General features: G+C 38.7%; 1 protein-coding gene and 1 long non-coding RNA gene across 3 annotated transcripts in view; both read left to right on the top strand.

Moving 5' to 3' along the window:
* Nucleotides 1-4,821: 4,821 nt before the first annotated feature.
* On the top strand, nt 4,822-7,101 carry LOC108424853. Its single transcript, XR_001857655.1, has 2 exons — nt 4,822-5,006; nt 6,963-7,101. It is a non-coding gene; the product is annotated as an uncharacterized LOC108424853 (long non-coding RNA).
* Nucleotides 7,102-7,309: 208 nt separating this feature from the next.
* Nucleotides 7,310-19,019, top strand: part of plcd3b (phospholipase C, delta 3b) — a 34,436-nt gene continuing 22,726 nt past the window's right edge. For both annotated transcript variants that reach the window (XM_017693180.2, XM_017693179.2), the window contains exons 1-5: nt 7,310-7,696; nt 12,469-12,627; nt 16,011-16,239; nt 17,740-17,869; nt 18,566-18,791. In XM_017693180.2, the coding sequence (XP_017548669.1) occupies nt 7,600-7,696; nt 12,469-12,627; nt 16,011-16,239; nt 17,740-17,869; nt 18,566-18,791 (841 nt within the window). In that variant the 5' untranslated portion in view covers nt 7,310-7,599. The remainder of the gene's footprint in view (nt 7,697-12,468; nt 12,628-16,010; nt 16,240-17,739; nt 17,870-18,565; nt 18,792-19,019) is intronic.

Below are 19,019 nucleotides of genomic sequence, written 5' to 3'. Positions count from 1 at the left end.
AATGTTTTGTCAAACTTTTGGCCGTGTATTATGAATCTGTAAAGTAATTAAGGTTTGGTAACTGCTGAAGGTTTTATTGTGTAGCTCAGGCCCTGTTTACACAGAAATAAAATCCAGTTTACACTTTTACCAACATTGTGCTACATATCACTCTATATACCAGGATGAAGCCACACATAAGTATGATGTTTTACTTTTATTTTTCTTATGTGTTTTTCTTTCAAATACTCCTCTGTTTATTTTTATAACTTGTACAGTCTATAGTGGCATTTATTTTGGATCTATTTTAAAAATGATCAAAACTTTCTTTGACAATAGAAATCATACTGTGTGTCGTGCATCACATTGCCATGCTGTGTTTCAAAAGGTCTAACTGTGTTGGTCTTAAGAGGCACTTTTTCTGGATATTAAAAAAAGACATTGGTGAAAAAAAGGAAACGATGGCATCTTTGCACTGTTACAAGTCAGATGATAATGTCTATTATGAACTGTCAGACTGCCTTTTATCAACTGATTTAATCAGCATGTTATATGACATAAGGGAATCTGTCCTGCAGCCTGTCGGAAATAAATACCCTCTGTAAAGCATTCGTGTACTGTAATGTCAAATATAATTTCTCTCCAGCTGTGTAAATAACATTTCTTATTGTTGTATGTCGTTGGAGGAGTGTGTGAATTCACATTGTACCATGTATTTATCAAACACCCTCAGAGGGCAGATCAGAATGTTATTACTGTTTTCACTTAATAATAAAAATGGGTGTATGTTGTTTGGTTTATGGTCAGTTGACTTTAGGTGATTATTCTGAAGGAACAGAGAATAAATTCACCATTTATGTCCAGATGTTACAGTGCAAAGTTTGACTAAGACTATAACTCTTAATCTGGTTTTGGCTTTGTCTTGAGCTTGACTACTACAAAGTCTTGGTCCTTTGAAATTGGATGTTGTTCTGGGTCCTGTGGAAGCCTATGCGAGGTGATATAGACTATATTGCCAAACGTATTCACTCACCCATCCAAATTATTGAATTCGGGTGTTCCAGTCACTTCCTAGGCATGCAGACTGCTTCTACAAACATTTGTAAAAGAATGGGTCGCTCTCAGGAGCTCAGTGAATTCCAGCATGGTACCGTGATAGGATGCCACCTGTGCAACAAGTCCAGTTGTGAAGTTCCTTGCTACTAAATATTCCACAGTCAACTGTCAGTGGTATTATAACAAAGTGGAAGCGATTGGGAATGACAGCAACTCAGCCATGAAGTGGTAGGTCACATAAAATGACCGAGTGGTGTCAGCGGATGCTGAGGGGCATAGCGCAGAGAGGTCGCCAACTTTCTGCAGAGTCAATCGCTACAGACCTCCAAACTTCATGTGGCCCTCAGATTAGCTCAAGAACAGTGTATAGAGAGCTTCATGGAATGGGTTTCCATGGCTGAGCAGCTGCATCCAAGCCTTACACCACCAAGTGCAATGCAAAGCCCTGAATGCAGTGGTCTAAAGTGCCACCACTGGACTCTAGAGCAGTGGAAACATGTTCTCTGGAGTGACCAATCATGCTTCTCCATCTGGCAATCCGATGGCGAGTCTGGGCTTGGCGGTTGCCAGGAGAAAGGTACTTGTCTGACTGCATTGTGCCAAGTGTATAGTTTGGTGGAGGGGGGATTATGGTGTGGGGTTGTTTTTCAGGAGTTGGGCTCAGCTCCTTAGTTACAGTGAAAGGAACTCCTAATGCCTCAGGAGACAAAGAGAATTTGGACAATTTCATGCTCCCAACTTTGTGGGAACAGTTTGGGGGCGGCCCCTTCCTGTTCCAACATGACTGTGCACCAGTGCGCAAAGCAAGATCCATAAAGACATGGATGAGCAAGTTTGGTGTGGAAGAACTTGACTGGCTTGCACAGAGTCCTAACCTCAAGCCGATAGAACACCTTTGGGATGAATTAGAGCAGAGACTGCGAGCCACACTTTCTCGTCCAACATCAGTGTCTGACCTCACAAATGCGCCTCTGGAAGAATGGTCCAAAATTTCCATAAACACACTCCTAAACTTTTTGGAAAGCTTTCCCAGAAGAGTTGAAGCTGTTATAGCTGCACATGGTGGGCTGACATCATATTAAACCCTATGGATTAAGAGTGGGCTCTCACTCAAGTTCATATGTGTGTGAAGCCAGACAACCAAATACGTTTGGCAATATAGTGTATGTGGCTGCTTTTCTACATACAGTACAGAGAGGTTACATATTAATGAAACCAACATGAATGGAGCTCACTGTATCATATTCACAGAAATATTTTGTCTAAATGAAAGAAAGACTACAAATAAATGTTCTAATGCTCTTCAAAACTAGCACCTCAGAGAAAGATACTACTCTTGTAAGAAGCTAACAAGAATAAATCAACACATTTAAATATATGATTCAAAATTGTATTAATATGGCATTAAAACACTTACCAGCAAATTAGTTGAATCATACAGCTTATTCAGGCTTTTGTTTTTCAGTTGTTTGTTTTTCTACTCACTTGAAAATTTCTTTTTTGCTTCTTCTAATTTGTTTTAAAAGGCTGATTTACAAAGTTTGCAAATTTTACTTGCCACTCCTATCAATGCATGACAATTAAAGCATTGCTTTTGGGTAGGCATCTCTGGAACATTCCTACAAAATAAAAAAAGGGTTTATGTACATTAGTAAAAAACACCTATTAATATACTTTATAAAGACAACAAACATTTTAGCACTGGAACTGGCATGTGCTAAAATGTTTGTTGTCTTTATAAAGTATATTAATAGGTGTTTTTTACTAATGTACATAAACCCTTTTTTTATTTTGTAGGAATGTTCCATATTATTACATTTATGGATATATTGTGTTCTGAAAAATCTGGATGCTAATAATATGCGAGGATATTGCGATATGCGAATGTCTGTGATATTGCTTTAAGAATGGCTGACCCTGAAACACTAAAATATAAACATAAAACCCCTGCGTTACTCACATTTTGAGATTTCCAATATTAATGTTTGATGTACAGAAAAGTTGAAGAGATCCTTTTTTATTTTACCTGCCAGCTATTTAACCTACCAAGACAACGCTGAAGATGGCCTTGTATTCGAATTTTCCATTCCACCTTAAATACTACAGCAGTTACATTCTGCAGTCCCATACACCGCCATGTAACTGCTGTGCCACTTAAGGTGGAACGGAAAAGGTCTAAACCTCAGCCTCGCACTAGGTAGCTAGCTAGCTAATGTTAGCTCAGTTACCAGCAGATAAATGCATTTGAGGCCTTTACACTTAATCCTGCTGTAACCTATGAAATACTAGTTACTGTAAGTCTAACGCTGAAGTTTTGTAGTTTTGTAGTGTTTGGTTACTTGCTGTGTTTAATTAAACGCCATTGTTAGCAGTCTGTGGAGTGCATCGGTCGTCTTTCTTACCGTATACTGTATTTCACGTGAGGTGTGTCGGTCGTATTACTTTGCTGAAATTGTCAATTCTTCCATACGCCACTGGGGGCGCTACACACAACAAATGTTCAATAAGGTTGTTTATTTGAATTGCAGTAATCGACCTATACGGTTGTTTCTTTGTGTGATCATGCTGATCTGAACTGTAGAGGGGGACTTTCCCGGCTTGTAGCATAACCATCAAGCTGTTTCATTTTGCTGAAGGGTGGGATTTCTTCATAAACAGATGACGTTTAGTGTTGTGAGCTCCCATTCATTTTCCAACAGGTGACCTGTCTCCTCCTTTATAATGTCTTTATGAATGTGTGCACCTCGTCAGGTTAATCAGTGAAATATGTGTCCTATTTAATAGAGTTCTGTAGTTGGTGTCTTTCCAGTGGGTTTTGAAATCATTGTCACCTTCTGATCCATTATGGACTCATTCTGCATTTTTGACAAGGTTTGTTCTTTATTTGCAACAAATCATCACCATCAGGACAAAACCTTGTCTCCAAAAAACCTTTAATTCACTTTCAATGTTATTTTTCAGGACAGCTGACATTCGGTAAAAATTTATTTGAAACTTCAGGACAATTGATTCTTTTTGTTTGAATGTTTCAAATGATTCGGAATAAGCAGCACTAGTGCACAGTGACATCAATAAATAAATGACTTTAAGATACAAAGACGCAAAAAGACAACAGACACAAATAGTGCTCAGACTAAAATAAGGTCAACTTAAAAAAACGCTTTACAAAAACCTTAATTGAGTTGACAAACTTATTAAAAATAAGTGTCCATGACATTTACTGGTATCAGCGAACTGAAAACTACAACTCCCATCAACCCCCAGTGCTAGGTTTTTGACCGGGAACAAATGAGGTGCATTATACGGTAGGAAACGCATTCCCTCTGGCTGAGCTGCTGGTAAATCCAGGAAGCATGCACAGATACTGCTGATAGCAAAACCGAAGCTTTCTGAATCAGTGAGATTTTCCTTAAAACTGTATTTAAATGGATTCGTTGATCGAGGCTTTTAAAACCAGTGCAAATGAATGACACCTGGTGGTTAAACTCATGAACTGCAGTTCTGTCCTGGGAGACGTTAAGTTCCAGAACCCGGACAGAAAACGCGGTGACTCACGACCAATGAGAAGCTGCCCTCGCTCTTACGACACACAGCGCGAGACTTAAAAATGGCGAACGCCGAACTGCTGAAAACGTTACACCCAAGTGTGTTTATGTAGAAATTTAGGGACGAAATCAGTGCCCCACCCCCACCTCAGGTTGTCTAGCCCCATTTTGCTGTTTGTAACTCGCACCGTGGATATAAATAAGATGAAGCTGAATTAGCTTCTTATTCTTATTTCCCGTTTCACCTTAAACGATGCTCTGACAGCCCGGCGCCTGTTCGGTGGCTAACGCGAACAGGCGACGTTATAATATCAGACTATAGCGGTAAATCCGGCAGGAAGCTCACAGCAGCCTCGAAAGATCATCAAATAAGCGCGACGACGTGGTTAATTAAGGAGGATGCGGAAAACTCTGAACAGATGGGCGGTGAGAAATGTTGATTACATTTACTTAGCTTAAGTAAATTACTTAATTTAAATTAATTACTTAATTTACTTAATTTAAATGAAAATTAATAAAGCTTAAGTTACTTAGCTAGTTGGCTAACGTTAGCATCGTTTGTAGTACACTGACTGTCGATCACCGATACAGCTGGTTACCTAGATACCGCGATGGGTCCGGTCAGGCCCGTCAAAGGCGCCTCAGAACTGCATTCGGTTCATGCAGAGGGTCAGTTTAAGAAACATCCATCCATCCATCAATTTTCTAAGCCGCTTCTCCGTCAGGGTCGCGGGGGGTACTGGAGCCTATCCCAGCAGTCTTCGGGCGGAAGGCACGATACACCCTGGACAGGTCGCCAGTCCATCGCAGAGTTTAAGAAACATGCCGTCCGTAACGATAGTATTTCGATACCATTTCAAGAATATAGCGCTGAGAAAGTGGGATAGGATTATACAACGGCGGGAACGCAGCGACCCGCGCTCATGTTTGTGTGGTGTTTCTGTACAGATTTGGCCGTGTGAGGCATAGAGAACCTGTTGATGTTTGTTTTTCTTTGTTCATTTAATATGCGTATTATTAAGCTTTAATATTAAAATATTAAATAAAATTTAATTTAGGTCTATCCAGGGAATCTTGTAGTAGTTATTTATTTACAGTGATGGTCAATTGAATTGTTGCTCCTGTTTAAACTTGATTTTTAACGTCAGGTGCAGACTGAATACTTTTCTGCTGGCCCAGCTAAATTAGTTCAACCCGTTATTAAAGAGGTAAACGCTACTGAGAGCAGTCTGTGCAACCTAGATTAATCTATGTTTGAGGATAATTTAGTAAATTTGTTGAGTATTAAGGAAGTCGTGGCCGATTTAATCCTTAGAGCTCATCATCGCTCAAGTAAATTCACAAGCGGATCTTGACCGGTCCAACATGGCGGACGTGCAGACGTATCGCCTCGGAGAACAGACAACGCGGCGCCTAGGTGGCTGTATCCATGGTCGTGATTGTGTCACATTTAAGACGCATTTCTTGTCGGTTTTTATTTTATCACTACCTAGCCACCCCGTTCATCTCAATATAGCATATGAATAATACATAAGAGATACAAGTGAAAGATGGAAACATCTTAATAGAAGTTATGTTGCGTGAAGGTGACGTAAGTGCTGCAGCAGGAGAAACGGTCAGAGTTAAAGGTGGTGGCTGGTCTGCATCATTTAAATCCCGTTCTGAAAACAAGTCCCACTCCGGCCTTGGGGTTTTGTATAGTCTGGATTTTTTTTTCAAACCCAAATGTGGTTGATGGATACAAGCGTTTGGGAAGCTACTTTGAAAGCATAGCTTTACGAGCTAATTACTTCACACTGGAAGAAGCTGAGCTACAAAGCAAAGCTACCCTGGAGAGAAATGTACACCGATCAGGCATAACGCTATGACCTTATTTCACCATGACCACCACATCAGTTACTGCAGTGCTGAGAATGATCCACCACCCAAACAGTACCTGTTCTGTGAGGGCCCATGGGGGTCCTGACCACTGAAGAACAGGGTAAAAACTAAGTATCAGAGAAACAGATGGACTAGCACTACTGCTTACATTTCTGACATAAACTACCGCGAGTGTAGTTTCGGAGTTTAGTTTTTACGTGATGAAGTGGATCATGAGAGAAGGAAAACATGTACAGTTCGACACCGACGAGGGTTAAACTCCCTTTATTATACACATCATATATACTTGGATTTTAGCATGCATTGTATGTTGGTGCCATGTTAGCACTGCTAGTGGAGCCTATTGACATTTAAAATTAGATGAAAGGCCAAATTCCACTAATAAACACTGAATTCATGATTTCACGGAATGTATCACCGTCTCGATGTATTTTATCAGTGTGTGCCTGTGAAGTGTTTTCTGAAGCACATTTCCGTGTATTTGTTGTTTTTTATATACAGAGCGCTATGATGAAGATGAAGCATTGTAACATATCTTTAAGTCGTCCCTGTATGAAGCTGCTTTCTACAGCGCTGTGCTTTGACTGAGCAAAGCCGATCCTGCCGTAGAGTTTTAATAAATTCACAGATAAGAATCAAATCAGGTTTGAGTTTCTGTTTTTATTCCTTACATTTCTGAACAGCTGTTTTCTTCGCTGTAAGGCGACCAACAGAATACTGTATAAAATAGGTCACCCAGCACGTTTGAAGCAGCCAAGATATGACTGGGTTTATCCGCTGATGTGGGGGGCTGAGGGAAAGAGAATGGGGGACGGGGGCTGTAGCCCGGATACAGCAGCAGCAGCATCACTGACTGAGGCGCTCTGTTTCAGCTAAAGCTCAGAGAGCAGAGCTGGTGAGGATCGTAAACAAAGAGAGGGAGCGAAAGAGGCGGTATCCTTCGCTCGTGTGCCTAATCGGCTTCCTCTCAGCTCCTCCTGCTGCCGTGCTGAGCTGTGAGCAGGCCCTGGCCCTCCCTCAGTCCAGATAAATTACCAGCAGTGGCCAAAGAGGAAAAAATCAGTGCTGCTCTCAGTCTCGACGCGTTTATGAGGAGATTTCCTACAGAGAGAAAGACGAGGAGGAAAAGCGCTCGAAGATGCTGGGCAGTGAAAAGAAGAGCAAACCTGCAGAAAAGAAGAAGAACGGAGCTGGGATGTCCCAACACAAGACAGACGACCCCCTGGTTAATTTAGGTAAATCTAACGTCCAGGCAGCTGCACATGGCTCTCGGTGTAATGGGTGAAGTGACTGTTCTGATTACCACGTATTACTGTTATCAGTAGTGGTGTTAGTGGTAGTATAATGATTGGAATATGAGTGACCGTTATTAGGGGTGTAACGACACACACACGTTTTGAGGTTTGATTCGATTTTCGATTAGAAGTTCAATATTCAATTCGATTTTTCTGTATTTCATTGATCTTGAACTAAATCCAACTCGGCTGTACGCAGGTTGGTTTGGCTGAGAAAAAAATGCAGTGCAATAAGCTACAATACAGAAAATAACAGATGCCTAGTTTTAACCATTGACAGATGATTGGTTTAATAATTATTACTATTATTATTAATATTATTATTATTACTGCACCTCAGCTGTATTGTAAGGTAGTCCGCCCTTAAAAAGGTGAGATATTATAGCCTGTTTTACCTCATCTGTAATTGTAAAATAATATAATATCAGTTAGTGTGATTTTTTTTCACTGCCACTGTGTAAACATGTGGAGCGTAACGCTGCTGCTGGAATAAAACCTTCTATCTCTGAAACCTTTCTTTACAGTGATGGTGACTGTAGCCAGGGGTTGCAATGTCTACAACACAAATACAGTATTTGTATTTACTATCCGAATGACCAGTGAACCTATACGTCTTTTGAGTTACTATAATGTTGATGATGGCAAAATAGTGGTGAATCTAAAGGAATTTCTTTGAGGACTTTTACCTTAGAACACCTTGCATGTACCCCTCCCCCATTAGTTTGTTTAAAAATATACATTTTAGGGTAAAAGCTTAATCTCAAAATTATGTGCAAGTTGGCTTTCAGAGCCATCAACCGCTTCTGACATCTGGTTCCTCTCACCACCACTGTGAACAGTCCTGACATGGTAAGTTTCTCTAGAATGGAGCCTTTTATACCAAACCACCCTGAATGACTTTGTTTACCTCTTAATGATTTAGTAACAGGTTTTTTGAAAAGTCAGTGGACTTCCCCTTTAACTGTGGATTGTAGTTAATAAAGCAATATTTGGATCGTTTCTTTTTTTCGTCCACTTATGTTTTAACATATTGAAAAGCACACAAAGAGCAGATGGCACTTAAAAAAAACTAAACAAACAAAAAACCAAAAAAAATAGAGGTTTTGTTCCAACAGCAATGATGGGCTTGTTGAATACAGAGAATCTGGTTATGGGCTCCCGGCTTGCTGTAATAACTCCCATGAGCAGAACTGAGCATGAGGAAGGTTAAATTAAAATGTAGATTACAATATATAAGATTATAGTGTAGTTTATAGCATAGTAGTACATTAGGATTTATTTGTATTTAAAGACCACATCTGTGTTACATAACCGCCAGTGCCACAATCCAGTCTTTACTATTTTATTAGTAAAGATAAAAGAAAAGTACTTTCATGTCTCTAATGAATAAGCGATTTTATGTAAACCTGAAGAGCTGAAGAGATTTATTCAGTTTAGAGAGAGAGAGAGAGCCAGACAAAGGGGGAGCGAGATAGAGAAAGAAGATGATAGAGTAAAGCTGTCCTGCATTACTGGGCACATTTTAAATAAAGTGATTACAGAATTGTAGAAGTTTTAAATACTGCACTATTTTGGTTAAGTATGAAACCTGTAATAACCCCATGAGGGAACTTGTTGGTATCAAATTACAGTGAGATTAAAAAGATACTTGATGCCTTTTCAGACAATGTTGTTTGTGGCTGTAGATGTACTTCATTAGAGAGCGTAGAAACAGGACCAGTGGCGGTCAAAAGACACTGCACGTCTGGCCATGAAAGCTTCTGTTCAATCATGTTCAATCATAGGATTTACAGCTACATTCACTGATTAGTGCATTGCTGTACTATTACTGAGTTGAAGGTAAATGTCAGGCCAGTCATTTTATTGATTAGTCTGAGGAGAGTTATGATAATACAGTTAGCCTCAAAATTCTGGATGATGGTGCCTGATATTCTGGGAAAAACTACCAATTTACAGAATATGTATATAATATTATTTTGTGTTATATAACAGTTCTACTTTCAATATACATTTAACCATAACAGGAATTGTTTTCATTCAAACATCATGTTAAATCATTATAATACTTATTATAATGCTTATTAGTAATCTAGCATTTTGGCATAAATGTCATATTTCTCTTTAAAGCTAATCCAGGTAGATCCAATTTCCACATTTATAAATGATTGTGTGTCAGTATCAGTATGGATACATATGTACTTGAAAAATACTGGCTTGCAGTTTTCATAGAGGTGCATCCCTAACATGTATTAAAGTGTTTTTATTGTGTTTAAATAATTTTTTTTTACTCTGGTTGTTTTATGAACATTTTTTGTTTGGTCTGCTAACTAAGACATTAGTCTTTGTCGTTAATACTTGTTTCAGCAGAGTAGCAGTTAGTCAGAATCTGACCTGTACTTTGGTGTGTATGTGGCACCGTTTTCCCATTTGTAGCCTGCTTGCTAAGCTAACGTTAAGTTAAGCTAACGATAAATACCGCAGAACAGGTTTAACTTCAACACTAGTTGCTCAACTTCAGTCCCTCAGGATTTAATTATTGTCGTCTAAACTTGTGTCAGTGCTTTAGTTAGCCAGAATTGAATATCTTCTGTTTTGAGCAGAGGTGTTATTATGCTAGCTAAGCTAATGCTAACCAGCTCCTCTACTTTGTGTTTAAATGATTAGGCCTGCAGGGCCAAAGAGACGTGGTCTCGATTTGTGACAGTGCAGCTACTTTACTTAATTAGATATGTTTATATTCATTAGATTAATTAACAGCAAACATAGGAGGTCAGCTTTGAAAAGAACTCAGACTTGTGTTTCTCTGAGAGGCTCAAGCTGGATGACCTTAAGCTGTGGAGCTAAAACGAGTCAGGAGATAAGCACCACAATGTTAAGTAGGAGGTGCCTCCCTCTGTTTGCTAAAAGTGACCAAATATTTTCTGACTGACTTGTGTTTAGCAAATAATATCGTCCCAGACAACACCACCATGCCACGGTGTTATGGCTACACCTAAAGACAGCGGACAGTGGACAGAATCTTAATGGGAAAGCTTGAAATGGTCATGCTTAATGTATTGATGTTACAAAGTGCATTTTTTGCAGGTCAAGAGTCCAAGACACAGATTCAAGCTATTAACTGAATAATTTAACAGCACAGGCAGACTTCAGTCTTCTCTGATGAATGCTGTCAATCTTAATTGCTCTGTGCTCAGGAGACTGTGACTGTTTCATCCTTTATGGTAAAATGATTTGTCCATCATGAATTTATGTATGTGTGTCTTTATATATATATATATATATATATATATATATATATATATATATATATATATATATATACACACTCACCAGCCACTTTATTAGGTGTTCAGTTGCTTGTTAAAACAAATAGCTAATCAGCCAATCACGAGGCCGCAAATGTCAATGTATTAAGGCATGTAGAGGTGGTCAACACAACTTGCTGAAGAGCACACCGAGCATCAGAATGGGGAAGAAAGGTGATTTAAGTGACTTTGAACGTGGCGTGGATGTTTGTGCCAGACGGGCTGGTCGGAGTATTTCAGAAACTGCTGATCTATTGGGATTTTCACTCACAACCATCTCTAGGGTTTACAGAGAATGGTCCGAAAAGGAGAAAATATCCATTGAGCGGCAGTTGTGTGGACGAAAATGCCTTGTTGATGTGAGAGGTCAGAGGAGAATGGGCAGACTGGTTGGAGATGACAGAAAGGCAACAGTAACTCAAACAAATAAACAAAATCTCTGAGGAATGTTTCCAACACCTTGTTGAAAGTACACCATGAAGAATTAAGGCAGTTCTGAAGGCAAAAGGGGATCCAATCTTTTACTAGGAAGGTGTACCTAATAAAGTGGCCAGTGAGCGTATATACAAAATGAGTTTTCATTAATTTTATAACTTTACATTTTATTACTAAAACTATTCAGTTATTGAATAAGAATGGAAGAACTGGCAAATATTTCCTGAATTTATTCATTTCAAATGGTGTGTGTATATATATATATGGTTACTGTCTTTTTGGCCTCTGGTCCTCCACAAACACTTTGGATATCCTTACATTTGGTCAGTCCTGACCTAAGTAATGAATTTTGCTTTAGTTCTATATTAATTTTTAGTTTATTTGGGTTTGTTTAGATCAACATCTAACATTTTTCATGCAGTTATTTTTTTATACTTTTATGCACTATCAAATGTGGGATTTCTGGTGTGTTATCAGTTTGTGCCCTAAAGATTGAACTGAAAATGAAAGTTGGGAAATTTCTTCAGAATTGTCCTCAGACAAGTGCAGAGAACATATAGACCAATCAACTAAATGTAATGTGTTATTATCTCATACCAAGGATTTGCCAGTGTGTGTTTAATACTTTATTAGGCAAATTGCACAGTACAGTATATAGCAATACAATTATAGTATCATATTTTGGCCATATTCGTAACTACGTTTTCATAATTACATTTATAGATAGTCATAAAATCCAACCCAGTTCCCTCTGTCTCTTCAAGCTTTTAGTAAGCTGGGGGTGGTCTTTCAGGCTTGGGACCAATTTTAAGGCCATTTACACACCAAAAAGCCTCTAGACGCCAAACTTCTCAGAATCTCACTGATTGATATGTGCACTGGTTTAGTGTTCTGTTCCTGTTTTCAAAAATGACTTTCATAAAAGATCCCCCATTTCTGTCTCTGTCCCTTTCTCTCTGTCTCTCTCTGTAGGTGTGCAGGATGATGAAGATGTGAAGATGATGCTGCAGGGCTCTACCATGCTGAAGGTTCGTTCTCCTCACTGGCAGAGGAGGCGCACACTGAAGCTGCTGGATGATGGGGTCACTGTGCACTGCGAGTCCAACAAGAGCTTCAGCAAGCCCAAAACTTGTGAGTCACCATCATCCAGGGGGCCATGGGGGTGCCAAAGGTGCAGAGCAGGGGGGCGAGTGGTGGGGGACTAGGAAAAGGTCTGTCTTACAGAGTCTTATGAAGAGGTATTGACTGTTGGAACAGATATTTTTCAAATAGAAGGATTGTACATGTGTCATTTTAATGTTAAGGCTAATCTTTATTGTCATCTTGAGTTTTGGAATATGCAAATGAGCCCTCTAACCAATTACAGTGTTTTTTACAGTTTGCCTTGACCAATCACAGTTCCAGATTATGTTCCTCTGGGTGTTTTGATGACTCAAGGTATCCATATGATCCAAAAACAGTAATGCATCAGCTTTTTACCTTGTCACATTAATGATTCAGTGCATTTCAATACTACTGCTAAACAATACTACTGCAGAAATTGGGGCTGTCCAGCAATTAAAATAATTGCTGCGGTTACCTGGATTATTCTTGGGGAATTGAAGATGGTTTTCCAAGAGGAAAGAACCAAAAATGAACCACAATGCTGCAAAAATCAAATTCCTTCCTGGACGTCTCAAAGCTGTATTTTCCAACAGCAACATTGCAAAAGTACCAGTTTTATTAATTTGTATTAATAAAGTTTTATTAATTTCCTTGTTAATTTTGCTTTTCATATTTTTATACTTATGAAAACATACTTTTTGTTCTGGTACAATGTCAAAAGATATTAGGTGAGTAAGTTTGAAGTGGATATATGCACTGGTAGTACATTAAATCACAGAAATAAATCTATCTGAGTACTTATTTCTCCTTGCTGTATAGTCAGTGGTTCCAGTGACTGTAGCCCTCTCACCTTTTCTCTCTTTCATACAGCTTATGTATTGTGGAGGCTCTTAAGAGTAACAGTAACTTTCCATTTTGCATTTGCTTTAGTGAGTTTGCTGATCTGCCAAAGGTGTTGCTTGAAATGCCATTTAAAAGCTGTATTTGAAAGCAATTGTGCATTTTGTCATAGCAAGATACAACGCTGGGCTTCAGTCTGGACTACTATCAGTAGTTCACAGGCTCAAACTAGGAAACTGTAGATCTAATGAATACTGGACACAGACAAGCTGTGGTTGAAGAAAGAAGCATAATGTTATGAAAAAAGTTGAGGAATTTAACTTGGACATTGCTTGACTGGACAGCAGTGCAGCTCTCTGAGGCTGCAGTGTGAGGGCTTCTTTCAGAAAGGTGGAGAATATTTAAATAAACCTCCTAATTATGGCTATATAAACACCCCACTGCCCAGGTCTACTGGCTTCAGAGCCTTCTTTTATTACAGGCCTGGTCTATTTGTAGCGTAGACAGGGGGGTATCCCTCCCTGCCCTGTAAGCTGCACCGAACATTGTAATTACAGGGGGTGGGAAGAACGTGACCCTCCACTTTCTGGTTTCTTCCATATTTTTACATGAAGTGTAATCATTGGTCTGGCAGCAGTGCAGTCTGTACATAGAAACCTACTCTTCAATTGCTTGGAGTCAAAGGAGTGATGTTATTTTGTGATGTGGTTAAGGCTTCCTGCATGTATGTGCACACCCATTCGGTATTTCTTGCTTTAGCATATGTGAATGTGCATCGTTGGCATCTCTAGATTAGGGTTGTGCATTCTAATTTTCACATTTGATGATGCAATATGTCACAGAACGCCAGTTAAGAGGTGGTCTTGGTAGAAAATATGCACGAAAATCCACCAGCATTAGCTTTATAGCCAAATATAACATTTACATGTTAGCACAGTAACCCTACATTGCCTAAACATTCTGGTCTTCCAGAGAAGATAATCATCAAATATCAGTTTGAAATATTGGTCATGTCCAGACATCTTCAATATATATTTTTAAATTTAGAATTACCTTCATGTACGGACATGATTCTGACATCATCAAGCATCCCTAGTCCTTACACAAAGCAGAGTATGGTTACGGTGGGCAATATGATAAAATACACCAATGTTTCAATATAGTTTAAATATATGTTTAAATGAATTTAATGCACAAATGGCTGTATTTGTGTTTTTTGTGTCTGTGATATAGAAAAGTGATGAATTGAAATGTTGAATGTACAGCAAGAGCTTTATTAATTGTAGTATCTGTAACCTGGTTACAGCAAGTGACTGACTGACTGATTGCCTGAGTGACCCACTCACACTGACTGATTCATTCACTCTAAAATGATTGAAAAAGCTGTATCACATCAGATATTTCAAAAAGTAGTTATTGTCATATGTAAAATAACAAAAATTGTTAATATGGCACTTTGTACTGCCTTCGACTCAGAAGGATAGGCAGCTTAGATTGTGTGTGTGTGTGTGTGTGTGTGTGTGTGTGTGTGTGTGTGTGTGTGTGTGTGTGTGTTTTAATATGACATGTTATTTTAAACCTTTGAACAGTAGTGTATTTACTTGCCATGTTTTCTCCCTGACTTCCCATGAAGCCATGGAATGAAAACCTAAATACTGATTACAGTATTTGAATACTGGCACCTAAACAAATAAGAGCTACTGCTAAAAGCCATAAATGTAAACATATTTGAATACTGCTTCACACCCTTACTCTAGACCTCCTGGGAAGTGTATGTGTAATGTCCCATCTGTGCCGTAACATTATGCAGTGGTTCCTTGCTGTTATTAGTGAAGTATAGAGTGCACCCTGTCTGACTTACTGTTCAACAGACCCATTTGAGCTTTACATCAGGCCCCAGTTTTTCCTTGGGTTTGGGTTGAATTAAATACATATGAGCAAATATCTTTGGTTTTCCTGTGGTACAAGTTGTCTGTGGGCCATTAGAGCCAGACAAAGAACTCCTCTTTATTCATTACACTTCCATTTCTGTTATGATGTCCTAGTTAAACAACTGTGCTTGAATAGTTAACACACAGGCAGCATTATAAAGCAAATATGGCATCTGAATTATTCATGATCTGTAGTATGTTTGTGCTGGGGTGTCTCAGAAAGAATTAAAAATACAGTAAGCAAATACAGAGGTGTACACAGATTATCCACCAGTGACAGACTGGTCTTCCATTAGAAAGGAAAAGACCAGTTTCACATGTCCAGGGTCACTGTGCTGCTTTTTGAACAGCCTTTCCCAGTGTTTGTTCACTGAATGCATATAGCAGTAAGGGGAATAATGTAAGTCTGTCTCATAATATTTTCTCATTTGTTTACTTACTTGTTTACCTCTGTATTTGTGAGCTTGCAAATATTTGATGGGTACATATTTGTTTTATTCTGTTTTAACATTTTTTTTTCTGCTATTAAGTCCTACCCAGTTGTCTCTGTTTCTTCTGAAGAAGCTTTCAGTACATTTGGGGTACTCTGTCCATCTTGGGACCAATTTCTCTCTCTCTCTCTCTCTCTCTCAAACACAGTCTCAGTGATGGAGGTGGAGTGTGTGCGTGAGGGCTGTCAGTCAGAGACACTGCGCAGGCTCGCCAGCTCTCTGCCAGAGGAGCAGTGTCTGACCATTGTGTTTAAGGGTGGGCGGAAGAGTTTGGACCTGCAGTGCCACAGCAGGGAGGAAGTGCAGCACTGGGCCCGCGGCATCCGCACCCTGCAAGAGAGAGTCAACAACATGAGCCAGACTGAAAAACTTGACCAATATCCTTCAGCAGCAATTGTTATCCTGACAATTCAGCCTTAAACTTTGTGTGAGGGCATCTCCAACCATCTATACGTAAAGCACTGTGTAAAAGTCAGAGAGTACCCTTCATTTTTATTTCCCGTCAAAGCAGCCATTAAGAAAATGTATTAATTTTTCAGGATGTTTCTGAGAAAATTAGATAGAAGGTAATCCACTTACAAAAAGAAAGTCAAAGGAAAATGCATAGAAAAACAGTAAAGGTGGGCAATGTGGCAAATTGTAATATACTGCAAGAAATTTTTCATGATGCACAGTTTGTCACAGTATTTATTTTTTTCTGACATTTGATATGCTGGAACAGACAAAGTAGTATCATGTAAAAAATACTGTACAGACCTATGAATACAATGATTTGTATTTTGCATTTCACATACACTAAATCTAATTAAACAGGGTTAATTATGCTCCCTTTTCAATCAAATATGCAGGTGGGAAGTGTTTTATGTAATTTATCAAAATAACTGTCAATATCGTTATATTGCTCATCCCCAGACTTTTTACTAAAAGTTATAGAAAAGTCCCAATAACTGTGCAAGGCATGATAGACAACCAAAATTGTTACAATCAGATAAACAGTATGCAAAGTGTCTTTGAAAGTGAGGAGAAAATCAGGGTCCACTTTTGCTTCAGATCTGTCCATCCTTCCACTGTGAGAAAACAGTTCAACACTATGCATCTGAAAGGACGTGTAGCTGTTAAGATACTGTTACTGGGAATTGGCCAAAAAGCAGAAAATTTGCAACTGAAACAAAACTGGTGCTCTCACAACAATGAACTGACAAAATCAAATTCTACTGAAATCTGGTGTAAATATCTTCTTGCACATGTGTGCAATTAAACATTTCCCCTGAGAGGTGGACACCTTGTGGCTTTAAGAACAATGAGCCTCATTCATCAATCATTCTTAAGACAATATTTCTTCTTAAAACACACTTATGCAGTTTTCATGAAGATTCTGACATTCACCAATTTTCTTATTAGGGATTTGTTCTTAGGTAAGAACAGAATCTACACACTATCAAGAGCACAAAGGTGTGAGCAGTTCTGTGGTTTAAGAACATGTCGTGAATCTGACGTAGACTTTTTCTTAGGACCTTTCTTGAGAGCAAATTTAAGAAAAAACTTAAGAAGGTATTAGTGAATGAGGCCCACTGTTCGTTCTAAGAGTTACTTAGTAAATCGAACGGCTCCAGTTGTTATTCCTGACCAGTTGCTTCTTCTTTAATTGAGCATATTGAGAACTGCAGTCAGTATTGATTTGCTCTTTATTTCTCATTATTGTAAAGGACTGGATTGTTTGATGTTCATTGAAACAGTTATTTTATCTCCTTTTGTCCACCCCTAATTCTGGCAAATCATGACTGGGACTTTTTTCTGTTAGTATAAGGTTATCATTCCACATTTTTTTGTTTATGTGGCATCAGAAGCCTTTTGTTTTAACCCTTGACTCCTCCCACCTGGATCCATGCATACCTGAGACAAGCAGACTTGAACCATGATGGGAAGATGACGTATGATGAAGTGCAGACGTTGCTTCAGATGATCAATATAGACCTGAATGAGCAGTATGCCTTCAGCCTGTTCAAGGTTAACTCTCTCTTTTGCTGCTTTTTATTAGACATGCACAAGGGTTGAGGTGAGTTTACCTAATTGACATATGGACATCATTTCTACATGAATAACATATACTACTTCAACACAATCAATGGCAAATGTTGGTAAACCAAAAAAAGATCTGTTGATGTACTACACTACCGTTCAAAAGTTTGGTCAGTGTTTTCAATAATATTTTTTGTAGTTAATACATATGTATACAATCATTCAAATATGCTAATTTGGTGCAATGTCATAGGTTTCAAACAATTAGGACACTAGATGAAGAAATGTTAGATGTGTCAGAGCTGTACAAGATTCTGAAATAATTGAGAAACCTGTATAACAACAAAAATTAAGCTATAATAAAATTTATATCCAAAACGTCAACATATTTGACAAAATGAATGTAAATGAAAATACTGTATAATATTCATCATTTTATAAACGTTTTCTCTTGTGATTAATTAAAATTGTAACATTTAGTAGGTATTGTATTGTATGTAAAATAAAAATTAATATGATGGTTCCAAATTTGGTAGAGTGTAATAGTGCATATATCAGTAAGTCAGTTATAGAAGACTAGTTATTCTGACTAAAAATTGAGCAGTGCGTATTTATTCCTGACCTTATACCACTTTTCAGATTTTATATAGTCTTAGACCAGCTGTGTTCATGTGTATGCAACAGAAGTGTGACCAGTCAGCGAACGGCCGCCTGGAATACGGAGAGATCGAGCTGTTTTGTCGTGAGCTGTTGCGTCGTCCTGAGCTGGATGCGGTTTTCCGTCAGTACTCCTCTAACAGCCGTGTGCTGTCCACTGTGGACCTGCGGGACTTCCTGAATGACCAGGGAGAGGACAACACACTTGTACACGCACAGAGCCTCATCCTAACATATGAGCTCAACGATTGGGGTACGATCAGCAACCTGCTTTATTATATGCTCTCAAAGCAGCCTCTGTTTCATCCTCAGCGAGCTTCTGAGCCAAATTCATAATACAGTCAGATTTACACTGATGTTAAGAGCATATAGCACGGCAGTAACATCTTTGCTCATTCATAAATGAGAATTACTGGTGTGTTTTACTGCTTACGCATTGTGAGGTGTTGCAGTACTTTTCCTTCATTTCCTTCATTCCTTC

Source organism: Pygocentrus nattereri, chromosome 13 (genome assembly GCF_015220715.1).
Source record: "Pygocentrus nattereri isolate fPygNat1 chromosome 13, fPygNat1.pri, whole genome shotgun sequence".
Classification (NCBI taxonomy): domain Eukaryota; kingdom Metazoa; phylum Chordata; class Actinopteri; order Characiformes; family Serrasalmidae; genus Pygocentrus; species Pygocentrus nattereri.
The sequence above is the reverse complement of the archived record's forward strand: the minus strand, read 5'-3'. Positions and strand labels throughout refer to the sequence as shown.